At 43.0% G+C, this 19,260-nt stretch overlaps 1 protein-coding gene across 2 annotated transcripts in view; it reads right to left on the bottom strand.

Moving 5' to 3' along the window:
* Positions 1-19,260, bottom strand: part of LOC121550003 (acyl-CoA dehydrogenase family member 11) — a 99,327-nt gene that overhangs the window by 74,906 nt on the left and 5,161 nt on the right. For both annotated transcript variants that reach the window (XM_041862052.2, XM_041862050.2), the window contains 4 exons: positions 19,075-19,189; positions 18,601-18,678; positions 18,224-18,362; positions 17,578-17,685 (listed from right to left, as the gene is read on the bottom strand). In XM_041862052.2, coding sequence (XP_041717986.1) covers positions 17,578-17,685; positions 18,224-18,362; positions 18,601-18,678; positions 19,075-19,189 — 440 coding nt within the window. The remainder of the gene's footprint in view (positions 1-17,577; positions 17,686-18,223; positions 18,363-18,600; positions 18,679-19,074; positions 19,190-19,260) is intronic.

Below are 19,260 nucleotides of genomic sequence, written 5' to 3'. Positions count from 1 at the left end.
TATACCCTACAAGCAATATAAATCAAATCAAATTTTATTTGCCACATGCGCTGAATACAACAGGTGTAGACATTATCGTGAAATGCTTACTTACAGCTCTTAACCAAAAATGCATTTATTTCTCAATAGAAAAGTAAAATAAAACAACAACAACAAAAAAGTGTTGAGAAAAAAAGAGCAGAAGTAAAATAAAATAACAGTAGGGAGGCTATATACAGGGGGGTACCGGTGCAGAGTCAATGTGCGGGGGCACCGGCTAGTTGAGGTAGTTGAGGTAATATGTACATGTGGGTAGAGTTAAAGTGACTATGCATAAATAATTAACAGAGTAGCAGCAGCGTAAGAAGATGGGGTGGGGGTGCAAATAGTCCGGGTAGCCATGATTAGCTGTTCAGGAGTCTTATGGCTTGGGGGTACAAGCTGTTGAGAAGCCTTTTGGACCTAGACTTGGCGCTCCGGTACCGCTTGCCGTGCGGTAGCAGAGAGAACAGTCTATGACTAGGGTGGCTGGAGTCTTTGACAATTTTGAGGGCCTTCCTCTGACAACGCCTGGTATAGAGGTCCTGGATGGCAGGTAGCTTGGCCCCAGTGATGTACTGGGCCATACGCACTACCCTCTGTAGTGCCTTGCGGTCGGAGGCCGAGCAGTTGCCATACCAGGCGGTGATGCAACCAGTCAGAATGCTCTCGATGGTGCAACTGTTTAACTTTTTGAGGATCTGAGGACCCATTCCAAATCTTTTTAGTCTCCTGAGGGGGAATAAGCTTTGTCGTGCCTTCTTCACGACTGTCTTGGTGTGTTTGGACCATGATAGTTTGTTGGTGATGTGGACACCAAGGAACTTGAAGCTCTCAACCTGTTCCACTACAGCCCCGTCGATGAGAATGGGGGCGTGCTCAGTCCTCTTTTTTTTCCTGTAGTCCACAATCATCTCCTTTGTCTTGGTCATGTTGAGGGAGAGGTTGTTATCCTGCCACCACACGGCCAGGTCTTTGACCTCCTCCCTATAGGCTGTCTCATCGTTGTCGGTGATCAGGCCTACCACTGTTGTGTCGTCGGCAACCTTAATGATGGTGTTGGAGTCGTGCCTGGCCATGCAGTCATGGGTGAACAGGGAGTACAGGAGGGGACTGAGCACGCACCCCTGAGAGGCCCCCGTGTTGAGGATCAGCGTGGCAGATGTGTTGTTACCTACCCTTACCACCTGGGGGCGGCCCGTCAGGAAGTCCAGGATCCAGTTGCAGAGGGAGGTGTTTAGTCCCAGGATCCTTAGCTTAGTGATGAGCTTTGAGGGCACTATGGTGTTGAACGCTGAGCTGTAGTCAATGAATAGCATTCTCACGTAGGTGTTCCTCTTGTCCATTATTATGGTGGGAGATTATAATACGGTTTTAAATACCTCTATGGGCCGTAAAGGAAATCACACTACAAACTATCACCCTCATGCACTTAAGGAAATCACGAATGTCATGGTTATATTGGAACTAGTGGATATATGGAGGCTTAAATATCCTGACCGAGTGAGATATACATGGTGGAAGCTCAATCAAGCTAGTCGTCTTGATTACTTTCTTATATCATTCTCTCTGGCACCAAAAGTTTAAAAAGTGTTGATAGGGGACAAAATGCGGTCGGACCATCACATAATTGGCATATATATTGGAAATTGGATGATATTGTTTTTAACTAGGACAGAACTATTTATAACTGACCTTTTCCAACATAACATAGGTACAGCAGATCCCCTTATTGTATGGGACACTTTTAAATGTGCCTTTAGAGGCCATGCAATTCAGTACTCATCTCTGAAACAAAAGCAATTTAGGTCAAAAGGGTCCATATTAACAAAGGAAATGGAAGGACTAACAGTACAGATAGATAGCAATAATAACTGTACTATAGAGGCTCAGAATAAGTTAGAGGAAAAACTAAAAGAAATGGAGGAACTTATTCAAGAAAGATCAAGTGTAATATATAATAAATATAAAGCGAACTGGAATATGGGGGAAAATGCACCAAATTCTTTTTTCATTTTCAACATAGAAATGCTACCAAAAAGAATGTACTAATTGTTACAAATGACGGAGTCTCCCATGATTCACCAAATTATGTTTTGAAAGAGCAAGTAAAGTACGTTAAGCATATGTTTTCATTTCAGTCTCCTCCACCTCCACTAACCGAAGCTAATTGTATGGATTTTATTTCTATTAATAATGTAAAATTAACAGCCATACAGAAAGACTCATGTGAAGGCCAAATTACAGAGGAGGAACTTCTTGATGCAATTAAAGCCTTTAAGTCCGGGAAAACTCCAGGGCTGGATGGCATACCAGTGGAGGTATAAGAATCCTTTTTTTATATACTCAGCGGATCGTTATTAGCATGTTTTAACCCCTCCTATATAAATGGTAGATTATCAGACACTCAACAAGAAGGTCTGATTTCATTATTACTGAAACAGGATCCAAGTGGTAAATATAAAGATCCAGTCCATTAAAAGATTTGGAGGCCTCTTACACTTCAGTGTTGTGATGCAAAAAATATAGCAAAATGCTTAGCACATAGAATTAAAAAGGTAGTGTTGGATATTATTCATCCTAATCAGACAGGTTTTTTAGATGTATGATACATTGGAGATAATATAAGTACTGGAAACAATACAACACTATGAAAAATCTGGGAAACCAGGCCTGGTATTCATAGCTGACTTTGAAAAGGCCTTTGATAAAGTACGACTGGAGTTTATATACAATTTTGGAGAATCTCTTATAAAATGGGTTAAAGTTATGTGTAGTAACCCTATGTGTAAAATAATAAATAATGTTTACGTCAGAAAGTTTTAAACTGTCAAGAGGAGTAAAACAAGGTGGTCCTCTATCGGCATATCTATTTATTATTGCCATCGAAATGTTAGCTGTAAAATCAGATCCAACAATAATTGTAAGGGGTTAGAAGTCCAGGGCTTAAAAACAAATGTGTCATTGTACGCTGATGATTCATGTTGTTTTCTTTTAAATCCACAATTTCGATCCCTCCACAGCCTCACCTCTCTGGATTAAAACCAAATTATGATAAGTGTACTATATTGCGTATTGGATCACTAAAAAATACAACTTTTACATTACCGTGTACTTTACCAATAAAATGGTCTGATGAGGATGTGGACATACTCGGTATACATATCCCGAAAGAAAGAAATGATCTCATTCCAATAAATGTTAATAGAAAGTTAGCAAAAATAGATAAGATCTTGCTACCATGGAAAGGAAAATACCTGTCTATTTGTGGAAAAATCCCCCTGATTAAATCTTTAGTCATATCCCAGTTTACCTATTTGCTTATGGCCTTGCCTTCACCTAGCGAACAGTTTTTTAAATAATATGAGCAAAAGATATTCAATTTTATTTGAAATGGCAAGCCAGACAAAATGAAAAGGGCCTATTTATATAATGAATATGAATTCGGAGGGCAGAAATGATTAAATATTAAAGCATTAGACCTCTCACTAAAGGTGTCAGTCATACAAAAGTTATACTTAAATCCAAACTGGTTCTCTAGCAAATTAGTAAGAATGTCTCACCCAATGTTCAAGAATGGCCTTTTTCCCTTTATTCAGATTACAATCCCTCACTTTCGGTTATTTGAAAACAAAATCATCTCCAAAATATAGTTGTTTTTAAAACAAGCCATAGGAAGTTGGTTGCAATTTCAATTTAATCCACCAGAAAAGACGGAACATATAATACAACAAATATTGTGGTTAAACTCAAATATACTAATTGATAAAAAAAAACACAGAATTTTTCAATAAAAATAAATAAAAAGGTATAATCTTTGTAAATTATATCGTAAATACAGTGGGGGAAAAAAGTATTTAGTCAGCCACCAATTGTGCATGTTCTCCCACTTAAAAAGATGAGAGAGGCCTGTAATTTTCATCATAGGTACACGTCAACTATGACAGACAAATTGAGGAAAAAAAATCCAGAAAATCACATTGTAGGATTTTTAATGAATTTATTTGCAAATTATGGTGGAAAATAAGTATTTGGTCACCTACAAACAAGCAAGATTTCTGGCTCTCACAGACCTGTAACTTCTTCTTTAAGAGGCTCCTCTGTCCTCCACTCGTTACCTGTATTAATGGCACCTGTTTGAACTTGTTATCAGTATAAAAGACACCTGTCCACAACCTCAAACAGTCACACTCCAAACTCCACTATGGCCAAGACCAAAGAGCTGTCAAAGGACACCAGAAACAAAATTGTAGACCTGCACCAGGCTGGGAAGACTGAATCTTCAATAGGTAAGCAGCTTGGTTTGAAGAAATCAACTGTGGGAGCAAATATTAGGAAATGGAAGACATACAAGACCACTGATAATCTCCCTCGATCTGGGGCTCCACGCAAGATCTCACCCCGTGGGGTCAAAATGATCACAAGAACGGTGAGCAAAAATCCCAGAACCACACGGGGGGAACTAGTGAATGACCTGCAGAGAGCTGGGACCAAAGTAACAAAGCCTACCATCAGTAACACACTACGCCGCCAGGGACTCAAATCCTGCAGTGCCAGACGTGTCCCCCTGCTTAAGCCAGTACATGTCCAGGCCCGTCTGAAGTTTGCTAGAGTGCATTTGGATGATCCAGAAGAGGATTGGGAGAATGTCATATGGTCAGATGAAACCAAAATAGAACTTTTTGGTAAAAACTCAACTCGTCGTGTTTGGAGGACAAAGAATGCTGAGTTGCATCCAAAGAACACCATACCTACTGTGAAGCATGGGGGTGGAAACATCATGCTTTGGGGCTGTTTTTCTGCGACTGATCCGTGTAACGACTGATCCGTGTAAAGGAAATAATTAATGGGGTCATGTATCGTGAGATTTTGAATGAAAACCTCCTTCCATCAGCAAGGGCATTGAAGATGAAACGTGGCTGGGTCTTTCAGCATGACAATGATCCCAAACACACCGCCCGGGCAACGAAGGAGTGGCTTCGTAAGAAGCATTTCAAGGTCCTGGAGTGGCCTAGCCAGTCTCCAGATCTCAACCCCATAGAACATCTTTGGAGGGAGTTGAAAGTCCGTGTTACCCAGCGACAGCCCCAAAACATCACTGCTCTAGAGGAGATCTGCATGGAGGAATGGGCCAAAATACCAGCAACAGTGTGTGAAAACCTTGTGAAGACTTACAGAAAACGTTTGACCTGTGTCATTGCCAACAAAGGGTATATAACAAAGTATTGAGAAACTTTTGTTATCGACCAAATACTTATTTTCCACCATAATTTGCAAATAAATTCATAAAAAATCCTACAATGTGATTTTCTGGAATTTTTTTTCTCATTTTGTCTGTCATAGTTGACGTGTACCTATGATGAAAATTACAGGCCTCTCTCATCTTTTTAAGTGGGAGAACTTGCACAATTGGTGGCTGACTAAATACTTTTTTCCCCCACTGTAGGCCTGTTGGAGTTATGTTAAAATTACAACCAACTAATTGCAGCATTACCGCAAATATGGAAGAGGCAAGTGGAAGGTGGAAAAAGTAAGGAACTTGTCTGTAGGCCCTGCATTAAATACCAAAATTGGTTAAAGAAAATGGTGATAAAAAAAAATATATACCAGTTTAATTTAAGGACCAACAAATTTACACCTGTGCCATATAGATTGCAAAATAGTTGTGAAGAGATTTTCGAGTACCGATTCCATGGCACATGGTTTATGAACTGATACGCAAAACAACACCGTATTCAAAACTTAGAATTTTTCAATTTAAGTTATTCTACAAAATTATTGCAACCAATATAATGTTATATATATGGGGGATACAACCTTCCCAGCTCTGCAGATTTTACTGCAAAGAGACGGAGTCATTAGATCATTTATTTTGATATGTAGCTTGTTTTCGGTCACAGGTACAGGAATAGCTGAAGAATTGCAACATTTACCTGGAGCTAACGCTGCAGATAGCAATACTGGGTGATTTGAAAAGTAATGGTCAATCGATCAATAATATAATAATACTTTAGGAAAAATGTTTATCTTTAATTTACAATCTGTAGAAACTATGAGAATAGAAAGGTTCAGAACTTTTGTGAAGCATCAAGGCACAGTTGAAAAATATATGGCAAATAGAAAGCCATGGATGGTGTTAAGAGATAGATGGGAGGAGTTGAATGGAGCTGAAGGGTGAGACTAATAACAACAACTAATAACAACAAGATAACAAATGTAAAATATACTGGGTCTGTAAAATGTATATAGGTTCAAAACTTTTGTGAAACAGCACAGTTAAAAATATATGGCAAATAAAATTCAAACTGGATGGACTTCAGAAATAGATGGGAGAGGTTGAGGGTAGAGGAAGGACTAAAAACAAACAAAATATAACTATTGTAAAATAGATTGTGTCCGTAAAAGGTATATAGTGTGTATAAGCTGGAAGTAAAAGAGTAAGTGTTGTTGTTCATTAGTTTTCTCCAATTAGGGGAGGGGTGGTAGGGTTAGTGGAAAATAATAAAGGAAATATATATATATACTGTAGGTAGTACCTACTCATTAAAGGGTTTTTACTATTTTTTACATTCTAGAATAATAGTGAAGACATCAAAACTATGAAATAACATATATGGAATCATGTAGTAACCAAAAAAGTGTTAAATATATCAAAATATATTTTATATTTGAGATTCTTCAAATAGCCACCCTTTGCCTTGACAGCTTTGCTGCAGAGGATAAGTTCATTAGAGTTACCAGCCTCAGAAACTGCAGCCCAAATAAATGCTTCACAGAGTTCAAGTAACAGACACATTTCAAAATCAACTGTTCAGAGGAGACTGTGTGAATCAGGCCTTCATGGTCGAATTGCTGCAAAGAAACCACTACTAAAGGACACCAATAATAAGAATAGACTTGCTTGGGCCAAGAAACACGAGCAATGGACATTAGACTGGAAGAAATGTGTCGTTTGGTCTGGAGTCCAAATTTGAGATTTTTGGTTCCAACCGGCGTGTCTTTGTGAGACGGGGTGTGGGTGAACGGATGATCTCCGCATGTGTATTTCCCACCGCAAAGCATGGAGGAGGAGGTGTTATGGTGTGGGGGTGCTTTGCTGGTGACGCTGTCTGTGATTTATTTAGAATTCAAGGCACACTTAACCAGCATGGCTACCACAGAATTCTGCAGCGATACGCCATCCCATCTGGTCTGGGCTTAGTGGGACTATCATTTGTTTTTCAACAGGACAATGACCCAACACACCTCCAGGCTGTGTAAGGGCTATTTTACCAAGAAGGAGAGTGATGGAGTGCTGCATCAGATGACCTGGCCTCCACAATCACCCAACCTTTATTTTTTTATATATTTTTTTATAAATCCAATTGAGATGGTTTGGGATGAGTCGGACCGCAGAGTGAAGGAAAAGCCGCCAACAAGTGCTCAGCATATGCGAGAAGTCCTTCAAGACTGTTGGAAAAGCATTCCATGTGAAGCTGGTTGAGAGAATGCCAAGAGTGTGCAAAGCTGTCATCAAGGCAAAGGGTGGCTGTTTCATAAAAATAAAATAAAATATATTTTGATTTGTTTAACACTTTTTTTGGTTAATACATGATTCCATTTGTGTTTTTTCATAGTTTTCATATATCACTATTATTCTACAATGTAGAAAATAGTAAAAAATAAAGAAAAACCATTGAATAAGTAGGTGTTCTAAAACTTTTGACCAGTAGTGTATGTCACCTGCAGGCCTGATGTGGCCTGTAACCAGGAGATTCCTAACACCACTATGTTAGGGTATAACTAGGCCCTCAAAGGCCTTATGATATATTTAATGTATTGTCATCAATAATAACATTTTAAAGGCTAATAATGCTGGTGGAATTGTTCATAGAGGGTTCAAGGAAGAACCCTCCAAAGATAAAAGGGTTCTCGGTAGAACCCTTCATAGGTGGTTCTAGGAAGAACCTTTAAATGATAAAATGGTTCTTGGTAGAACCCTTCATAGAGGGTTTTAGGCAGAATCATATACAGTGAGGGAAAAAAGTATTTGATCCCCTTCTGATTTTGTACGTTTGCCCACTGACAAAGAAATGATCAGTCTATCATTTTTATGGTAGGTTTATTTGAACAGTGAGAGACAGAATAACAACAACAAAAAAATCCAGAAAACCGCATGTCAAAAATGTTAGAAATTGATTTGCATTTTAATGAGGGAAATAAGTATTTGACCCCTTCTCAATCAGAAAGATTTCTGGCTCCCATGTGTCTTTTATACAGGTAACGAGCTGAGATTAGGAGCACACTCTTAAATGGAGTGTTCCTAATCTCAGTTTGTTACCTGTATAAAAGACACCTGTCCACAGAAGCAATCAATCAATCAGATTCCAGACTCTCCACCATGGCCAAGACCAAAGAGCTCTCCAAGGATGTCAGGGACAAGATTGTAGACCTACACAAGGCTGTAATGGGCTACAAGACCATCGCCAAGCAGCTTGGTGAGAAGGTGACAACAGTTGGTGCGATTATTCGCAAATGGAAGAAACATAAAAGAACTGTCAATCTCCCTCGGCCTGGGGCTCCATGCAAGCTCTCACCTCGTGGAGTTGCAATGATCATGAGAACGGTGAGGAATCAGCCCAGAACTACACGGGAGGATCTTGTCAATGATCTCAAGGCAGCTGGGACCATAGCCACCAAGAAAACAATTGGTAACACACTACGCCGTGAAGGACTGAAATCCTGCAGCGCCCGCAAGGTCCCCCTGCTCAAGAAAGCACACACACAGGGCCGTCTGAAGTTTGCCAATGAACATCTGAATGATTCAGAGGGGAACTGGGTGAAAGTTGTGGTCAGATGAGACCAAAATCGAGCTATTTGGCATCAACTCACCTCACCGTGTTTGGAGGAGGAGGAATGCTGCCTATGACCCCAAGAACAGAGGGTTAGAGGCGATGAGAAGAAGAAAAAACATACACAATGCACAGGGTGTGGTGGTTTAATACAAATGGTGTCATAAACAATAGCTGGAACGACCTAGCGAACAGACGCCAACTGGCTGAGTCGATTCCGTGGCTAGCTTTGCACTTGGCTAGCTAACAGTAGCTGCTAGGGGTAAGTTATAACCTACATCTGTGTTTTGTTTTTTACATACTGGTTTTTTACATACTGGTAACCAGAGTCGTTCAAGGGAATTCGGGACATGGGTGACTAGTTATAATATATAATATAATCTAATAATAATATAATATAATATAATATGCCATTTAGCAGACTTTTTTATCCAAAGCGACTTACAGTCATGCGTGCATACATTTTTTTTGTGTATGGGTGGTCCCGGAGATCGAACCCACTACCTTGGCGTTACAAGCGCCGTGCTCTACCAGCTGAGCTACAGAGTTAACGTTAGCTTGGCTCTCTCTGTGTGTTCGTGCCGTTTTTTGGTTGGCAGAAAGCAATGGCTAGCTAGTATGCTAACTATTCTAGCTAACTAACTGGCTGAATAAGTTGACGACGGACTCGCTCAAGCTGTCGGGACTAACCCACACGAATGATCTGCTTGGCGTGTTGACACACTGGTGGTTTGTTGTGGCCGAGTATTGGTGCTAAACCGTGTTATTGGAGCCTGGCATGCTAGTTGGCTATGGCGTCATAGGACTAGGTGCCCTGGACGGTTTTCACGGAAGAATACTGTACCAAGTTAGCTAGCTGAATAAACTAAGTTAGTTTATTCCTAGAAAACATTGAACCGCTGTAGTTTACAACAATTATAGTTTCTGAGGTGGAAGTTGGGAGAGTTATATTTGGGTGTTTCAGTGAAACGTAAGTGAGGGAGGCACTCTCGCTTTCCCAGATGTTTAGTTCTGTCACCATCGTCTAACAGAGATGAGGACCAAGGCGCAGCGTTGCAGGCAAACATACTCTTTATTAGAGACACGCTCAAAAAACAACAAAACGATAACGTGACAGTTCACGGTCTAACACAACAGACTAGAAACAAGATCCCACAAACTCTGTGGGGAAACAGGCTGCTAAAGTATGGTTCTCAATCAGAGACAACAAGCAACAGCTGAATCACGTTGCCTCTGATTGAGAACCACACTGGCCAACATAGAACAACAATACTAGAAAGTGAAACCTAGAACAAAACACATAGACTTTACACACCCTGGCTCAACATATTAGAGTCGCCAGAGCCAGGGCGTGACAAGTTCATTTCATTCCGATCTCCTTTGCATTATTGTAGCCATTTTCTGTAGCCTGTCAACTATGTGTCTGTCTATCCCTGTTCTCTCCTCTCCGCACAGGCTATACAAACGCCTCACACCGCGTGGCTGCTGCCTCTCTAACCTGGTGGTCCCTGCACACACGACCCAGGTCTCCGGCAGCCTCTGGAACTGCCGTTCTGCGGCCAACAAGGCAGAGTTCATCTCAGCCTATGCTACCCTCCAGTCCCTCGACTTCTTGGCGCTGACAGAAACATGGATTACCACTGAAAACACTGCTACTCCTACTGCTCTCTCCTCGTCTGACCATGTGTTCTCACATACCCAGAGAGCATCTGGTCAGCGGGGTGGTGGCAAAGGAATCCTCATCTCTCCCAAGTTGACATTCTCTCATTTTCCCCTGACCCATCTGTCTATCTCCTCATTTGAATTCCATGCTGTCACAGTCACTAGCCCATTCAAGCTTAACATCCTTATCATTTATCGCCCTCCAGGTTCCCTTGGAGAGTTCATCAATAAGCTTGACGCCTTGATAAGTTCCTTTCCTGAGGATGGCTCACATCTCACAGTTCTAGGTGACTTTAACCTCCCTACGTCTACCTTTGACTCATTTCTCTCTGCCTCCTTCTTTCCACTCCTCTCCTCTTTTGACCTCACCCTCTCACCGTCCCCCCTACTAACAAGGCAGGCAATACGCTTGACCTCATCTTTACTAGATGCTGTTCTTCTACTAATCTCACTGCAACTCCCCTCCATGTCTCCGACCACTACTTTGTATCCTTTTCTTTCTCGCTCTCCTCCAACACTACTCACTCTGCCTCTACTCAGATGGTAATGCGCCGTCGCAACCTTCGCTCTCTCTCTCCCGCTACTCTCTCCTCTTCCATCCTATCATCTCTTCCCTCTGCTCAATCCTTCTCCCTCCAATCTCCTGATTCTGCCTCCTCAACCCTCCTCTCCTCCCTTTCTGCATCCTTTGACTCTCTATGTCCCCTATCCTCCCGGCCGGCTCGGTCCTCCCTTCCTGCTCCGTGGCTTGACGACTCATTGCGAGCACACAGAACAGGGCTCCGGGCAACCGAGCGGAAATGGAGGAAAACTAGACTCCCTGCGGACCTGGCATCTTTTCACTCCCTCCTCTCTACATTTTCTTCCTCTGTTTCTGCTGCTAAAGCCACTTTCTACCACTCTAAATTCCAAGCATCTGCCTCTAACCCTAGGAAGCTCTTTGCCACCTTCTCCTCCCTGCTGAATCCCCCCCCCCTCCCTCTCTGTGGATGACTTTGTCAACCATTTTGAAAAGAAGGTTGACGACATCCAATCCTCGTTTGTTCTCCTCTCAAATGACACTGCTGGTACTGCTCACACTGCCCTACCCTATGCTTTGACTTCTTTCTCCTATCTCTCTCCAGATGAAATCTTGCGACTTGTGTCGGCCGGCCGCCCAACAACCCGCCCGCTTGACAATATCCCCTCCTCTCTTCTCCAGACCATTTCCGGAGACCTTCTCCCTTACCTCACCTCGCTCATCAACTCATCCTTGACCGCTGGCTATGTCCCTTCCGTCTTCAAGAGAGCGAGAGTTGCACCCCTACAACCTACACTCGATCCCTCCGATGTCAACAACTACAGACCAGTATCCCTTCTTTCTTTTCTCTCCAAAACTCTTGAGCGTGCCGTCTTTAGCCAACTCTCTTGCTATCTCTCTCAGAATGACCTTCTTGATCCAAACCAGTCAGGTTTCAAGACTGGTCATTCAACTGAGACTGCTCTTCTCTGTGTCACGGAGGCTCTCCGCACTGCTAAAGCTAACTCTCTCTCCTCTGCTCTTGTCTTTCTAGACCTGTCTGCTGCCTTTGATACTGTGAACCATCAGATCCTCCTCTCCACCCTCTCCGAGTTGGGCATCTCCGGCGCGGCTCACTCCTGGATTGCGTCCTACCTGACAGGTTGCTCCTACCAAGTGGCGTGGCGAGAATCTGTCTCTGCACCACGTGCTCTCACCACTGGTGTCGCCCAGGGCTCAGTTCTAGGCCCTCTCCTATTCTCGCTATACACCAAGTCACTTGGCTCTGTCATATCCTCACATGGCCTCTCCTATCATTGCTACGCAGACAACACACAACTAATCTTCTCCTTTCCCCCTTCTGATAACCAGGTGGCGAATCGCATCTCTGCATGTCTGGCAGACATATCAGTGTGGATGACGGATCACCACCTCAAGCTGAACCTCGGCAAGACGGAGCTGCTCTTCCTCCCGGGGAAGGACTGCCCGTTCCATGATCTCGCCATCACGGTTGACAACTCCATTGTGTCCTCCTCCCAGAGTGCAAAGAGCCTTGGTGTGACCCTGGACAACACCCTGTCGTTCTCCGCTAACATCAAGGCGGTGACCCGATCCTGTAGGTTCATGCTCTACAACATTCGCAGAGTACGACCCTGCCTTACACAGGAAGCGGCACAGGTCCTAATCCAGGCACTTGTCATCTCCCATCTGGATTACAGCAACTCGCTGTTGGCTGGGCTCCCTGCCTGTGCCATTAAACCCCTACAACTCATCCAGAATGCTGCAGCCCGTCTGGTGTTCAACCTTCCCAAGTTCTCTCACGTCACCCCACTCCTCCGCACACTCCACTGGCTTCCAGTTGAAGCTCGCATCTGCTACAAGACCATGGTGCTTGCCTACGGAGCTGTGAGGGGAACGGCACCTCTGTACCTTCAGGCTCTGATCAGTCCCTACACCCAAACAAGGGCATTGCGTTCATCCACCTCTGGCCTGCTGGCCCCCCTACCTTTGCGGAAGCACAGTTCCCGCTCAGCCCAGTCAAAATTGTTCGCTGCTCTGGCACCCCAATGGTGGAACAAGCTCCCTCACGACGCCAGGACAGCGGAGTCACTCACCACCTTCCGGAGACACTTGAAACCCCACCTCTTTAAGGAAAACCTGGGATAGGATAAAGTAATCCTTCTACCCCCCCAAAAAAAAAAAAAACATATTATAAAGTGGTTTATCCCACTGGCTATAAGGTGAATGCACCAATTTGTAAGTCGCTCTGGATAAGAGCGTCTGCTAAATGACGTAAATGTAAATGTAAATGTAAATGTAAAACACCATCCCCACCGTCAAACATGGAGGTGGAAACATTATGCTTTGGGGGTGTTTTTTTTCTGCTAAGGGAACAGGACAACGTCACCGCATCAAAGAGACGATGGACGGGGCCATGTACCGTCAAATCTTGGGTGAGAACCTCCTTCCCTCAGCCAGGGCATTGAAAATGGGTCATGGATGGGTATTCCTGCATGACAATGACCCAAAACACACGGCCAAGGCAACAAAGGAGTGGCTCAAGAAGAGGCACATTAAGGTCCTGGAGTGGCCTAGTCAGTCTCGAGACCTTAATCCCATAGAAAATCTGTGGAGGGAACTGAAGGTTCGAGTTGCCAAACGTCAGCCTCAAAACCTTAATGACTTGGAGATCTGCAAAGAGGAGTGGGACAAAATCCCTCCTGAGATGTGTGCAATCCTGGTGGCCAACTACAAGAAACGTCTGACCTCTGTGATTGCCAACAAGGGTTTTGCCACCAAGTACTAAGTCATGTTTTGCAGAGGGGTCAAATACTTATTTCCCTCATGCAAATCAATTTAATGCAAATCAATTTATAACATTTTTGACATGCGTTTTTCTGGATTTTTTTGTTGTTATTCTGTCTCTCACTGTTCAAATAAACCTACCATTAAAATTATAGACTGATCATGTATTTTCAGGGGGCAAACGTACAAAATCAGCAGGGGATCAAATACTTTTTTCCCCTCACTGTACAAGGTGTTCTTTGAAGAACCCTACATAGAGGGTTATAGATAGAAGGGTTCCCCTATGGGGATAAAGAAGAAGAACCCTGTACGGTTCTACTTAGCACCTTTTTTTCTAAGAGTGTACTTTCCAAAGGGTCATGTGTATTTGTATTTATTATGGATCCCCATTAGCAAAGGCAGCAGCTACTCTTCCTGGGGTCTGGCAAAATGGTGTGCCCTCAGGCCCCTACTCCTCTACAACACAAAATCCATGTGTATGTGTGTGTATAGCGCATATGTTATAATGTGTGTGTACGCATGTGTCTGTGCCTATGTTTGTGTTGCTTCACAGTCCCCTCTGTTCCGTAAGGTGTATTTTTATCTGTTTTTTTAAATCTGATTATACTGCTTGCATCAGTTACCTGATGTGGAATAAACTTCCATGTAGTCATGGCTCTATGTAGTACTGTGCACCTCCCATATTCTATTCTGGACTAGGGGACCCTGAAGAGACCTCTGGTGGCATGTCTTGTGGGGTATGCATGGGTGTCTGAGCTGCGTGCTAGTCGTTTAAACAGACAGCTCGGTGCTTTCAACACGTCAATACCTCTCACAAATACAAGTAGTGATAAAGTAAATCTCTCCTCCACTTTGAGCCAGGAGAGATTGACATGCATATTATTAATGTTTGCTCTCTGTGTACTCCTAAATCCTTTTTTGTGGCACCTGACCACACGAGTGAACAGTAGTCCAGGTGTGACAAAACTAGAGCCTGTAGGACCTGCCATGTTGATAGTGCTGTTAAGAAGGTAGAGCTGCGCTTTATTATGGACAGACTTCTCCCCCCATCCTCGCTACTGTTGTATCATTATGTTTTGACCATGACAGCTTACAATCCAGGGTTACTCCAAGCAGTTTAGTCACCTCAACTTGCTCAATTTCCACATTATTTACTACAAGATTTAGTTGAGGTTTAGGGTTTAGTGAATGATTTGTCCCAAATACAATGCTTTTCGTTTTTGAAATATTTAGGACTAACTTATTCCTTGCCACCCATTCTGAAACTAACTGCAGCTCTTTGTTAAGTGTTGCAGTCATTTCAGTCGCTGTAGTAGCTGACGTGTATAGTGTTGAGTCATCCGCACACATAGACACACTGGCTTTACTCAAAGCCAGTGGCATGTCGTTAGTAAAGATTTTAAAAAGTAAGGGGCCTAGACAGCTGCCCTGGGGAATTCCTAATTCTTCCTGGATTGTGTTGGAGGCTTCTATTAAAGAAAACCCTTTTGACATTATCGATCATAGTCTGCTGCTGGAAAAACGTATGTGTTATGGCTTTACATCCCCTGCTATATTGTGGATGAAGCGTTCCCTGTCTAACAGAACACATACGTTTTTCCAGCAGCAGACTATGATCGATAATGTCAAAAGCTGCACTGAAGTCTGTCACGCCCTGACCTATGGAACTCTTGTTTGTTGAGTCAGGGTGTGAATGTCTATTTGAGATCTATGTTAGTCTATTTCTATGTTGCAGATCTAGGTTGTATTTCTATGTTTGGCCGGGTGTGATTCCCAATCAGAGAGCTGTCGCTCGTTGTCTCTGATGGGGATCATACTTAGGTAGCCATGTTGCCTACCTTAGTTGTGGGATCTTGTTCCGTTTAGGCTTGTATGTGTATAGCCTGAGGACTTCACGTTACGTTGTTTCTTGTTTTGTTGCATGTTTATTTAGTTAATAAACATGTACGCTTTTCACGCTGCACCTTGGTCTGACCCGTCTCTCAATGTTCGTGACAAAGTCTAACAAAACAGTCCCCACAATCTTTTTGTCATCAATTTCTCTCAGCCAATCATCAGTCATTTGTGTAAGTGCTGTGCTTGTTGAATGTCCTTCCCTATAAGCATGCTGAAAGTCTGTTGTCAATTTTTTCCAAAACTTTACTAACGGTTGGTAACTGTCACGATCGTCTTCTTGTGAGATATTGGACCAAGGCGCAGCGTGTGCAAAATACATCTCTTTATTTTGGAAGAGAGAAAAAACACGAAACCGAACACTATCCAAAACTAACAAAACAACAAACGACCGTGAAGCTAAATAACGTAAGTGCACAGACAAGCAACAAACGTTCAACATAGACAATTACCCACAAACACATGATGCCCATGGCTGCCTTAAATATGGCTCCCAATTAGAGACAATAACCCACAGCTGTCTCCAATTGAGAACCAATCTAGGCAGCCATCAACATACAAACACCTAGACAAGACATTACCCCATAAACCTACAAACCCCTAGACAAACCAAAACACATACTTCACCATGTCACACCCTGACCTAACTAAAATATTAATGAAAACAAAGATCACTAAGGCCAGGGTGTGACATAACCTCCTAAGGTGCGAACTCCGGGCGCACCAGCATAAAGTCTAGGGAGGGTCTGGGTGGGCGTCTGTCCACGGTGGCGGCTCTGGCACTGGTCGTGGTCCCCACCCCACCATAGTCACTACCCGCTTTAGTAGCCTCCTCCAAATGACCACCCTCCAACTTAACCCCACTGGATTAAGGGGCAGCACCGGACTAAGAGGCAGCACCGGACTAAGGGGCAGCACCGCCTAAGGGGCAGCACCGGACTAAGGGCAGCACCGGGCTAAGGGGCAACTAAAATATAATGAAAACAAAGATCACTAAGGCCGGTTGAGTAACATGCTGATGGGTCGGCTATTTGAGCCAGTAAAGGGGGCTTTACTATTCTTAGGTAGCGGAATGACTTTTGCTTCCCTCTAGGCCTGAGGGCACAAACTTTCTAGTAGGCTTAAATTGAAGATATGGCAAATAGGAGTGGCAATATCGTCCACTATTATCCTCAGTAATTTTCCATCCAAGTTGTCAGACCCCGGTGGCTTGTCATTGTTGATAGACAACAATCATTATTTCACCTCTTCCACACTCACTTTCCGGAATTCAAAATTTGGTCAGATATACTTGGATGTGTAGTGTCAGCGTTTATTGCTTCTACACCTGCTTACTCTTTTAGAAATTTATTGCGGCATGTCATGCCTAAGTTTGCTGATCTTGCCAATGAAAAAATCATTAAAGTAGTTGGCAATATCAGTCGTTTTTGTGATGAATGAGCCATCTGATTCAATGAATGATGAAGCTGAGTTTGCCTTTTTGTGTGGTGAACATACTGGCACAAAAAAGCGACCATTTAAGCATGTCACTGGTCTATTTTGGAGTAAGTGGGCTTTTCCAGCCTCCTGTCGACATTATAACTCAAAACGTAATTAAAAAGAAGATCGAGTGAGTGAATTTAACAAGTAGATTTACGCAGGTGGAAGCTATTAGAGTACATATTTGTGGTACAAGGGCAGAGTTATCACCATATAATGTAATGCGATTTGAGGTACTTTATAAATGCACTCCATTATGTCATATCTTATTGTGCTACATGAACTGACATGATTAGGATGAAGTGGAGCCGTATATAGAGATACAGTATTACATAGTAGGGATATAGTGTAGCCATATATTAATGCATGGCTCTGGGGCTGAGAGCGTACCTGTCATACAGAAGCAGGAGCGGATCTGTCCACTGAGCAGGGGCTGGAGCCACTCTCTCTTCTGCTCCTCAGTACCAAACATGTGGAGGACCTCCATGTTCCCTGTGTCTGTAGGGGCAAACACAACCATAGATCTAGGAAGTATCCAATGACACCATCACATCACAAAGACAATGCAACTCGCAGGGGTACCCAATTATAATAATTTGTACACTGCAACTTGACCACAACTAAGCGCAAAAAGAAATAGTTTTTTAAAAAGAAGAATAACTTGAATACATTGAGACACTATCACATACTATATGTCTCTTTTTTTTTTCATGAGAATACTTGGGAACAGATTTCCTAACTTAAACCATTTTCTTGCTGAATTCCCCCCGACTATTGACATTTATTAACAACCACCAGATGATGTTATAACTCAACATAACATAACTTAATTTATGACAGAATAATTACATTAATATGAAACGTGATTACCAGTATGTTTTCACATCATTAGATTAGATTAATTTATCAGTCATGAATGGCTATGAACACAAAAATCATCTACCTGGTTGTGCATCAGCGAAAAACTTAGTCTAAAACTTAGTACACTATCAAACAATAACTTCAACAGGCTTCATCAGTGGTGACCATGCCTTACCAGGGGCCTGGCAGTTGAAGATGTCGGGGGCGTAGAGGCATCGTCCCGTCTCCTCTGCGATGTGGGCATAGTCTAGCTGACTGAGACCGCTGACTGCTGGTAGGAAGAGGTTCCACAGCCCCGCCTCTCTGGCCTTCACCTAGGGGGGATATCTTAAATTACCTCTGAACTCAAACACCGCTCCAGGGTGAAGTTTCCCCTAGGTACAGATCTAGGATCAGCTTCTCCTCCCCAATCCTAACCTTAAGCATTAAATGGGGAAAATGCAATACTGACCCAAGATCAATGTCTAGGGGCAACTTCAACTTACTCCTCAAACACTCTACAAGAGCTGACATCAAAGAACACCAACATCACCCCCTCGTGTCCTTCCTTACCTTCAGATCCTCTATCACCTGGGGAGTGTGCCATCTCTGGGGCGAGTGGGCGTGTTTAGAGTAGTACTCTGCCACTTCCTGGGGGGAAAACAGTCAGGGTCATTCACTGGTGAATATACAAACTGTGGACTAATTCAGGAGGTTGCAACTTTACAATACAGTACACTCAGACAGAAATGTATAATGACTACAGAAGAGACAGACTCAATGAGGATATGGAATCATCAGCTCTTGTACAAGCTCTTGTCTTGTATCCATTGTTGTTTCCATTTAATACGTCCCAGATGCTCTTTATGAGGTATGTGAACAATGTGTGTGTTTGTTGACGGATGTAAGTGTGAGTGCACTTAGCTCGCTCCCTCCAGCACTCTCTGTACCTCATTACCCTGACCGCCACTCTGACTCATACAACCCAGTAATGAGGAGTTCCTCCAACTGTCTTCTCTGCTCTTGACCTCTGACCTTTGAACTGACCTGCTGAGCAGGAAGCACGTGTTGTTTCATGAACTCTGTGACCTGCCGGTGGACAGCCTGGCCTTTAGCCGTCTGGAGGAACAGTCTGGCATCAGCATGGACCGACCTGGAGGGGCTACAAACAGGCAGACACACACAAACATACCATTTCAGTTATTATACACACAGGCACTATTTATTATGAGA

This window comes from Coregonus clupeaformis, chromosome 34 (genome assembly GCF_020615455.1).
Source record: "Coregonus clupeaformis isolate EN_2021a chromosome 34, ASM2061545v1, whole genome shotgun sequence".
NCBI classification, from domain to species: Eukaryota; Metazoa; Chordata; class Actinopteri; order Salmoniformes; family Salmonidae; genus Coregonus; species Coregonus clupeaformis.
Note: the sequence above shows the minus strand (reverse complement) of the source record. Positions and strands in the feature narration are given on the sequence as shown.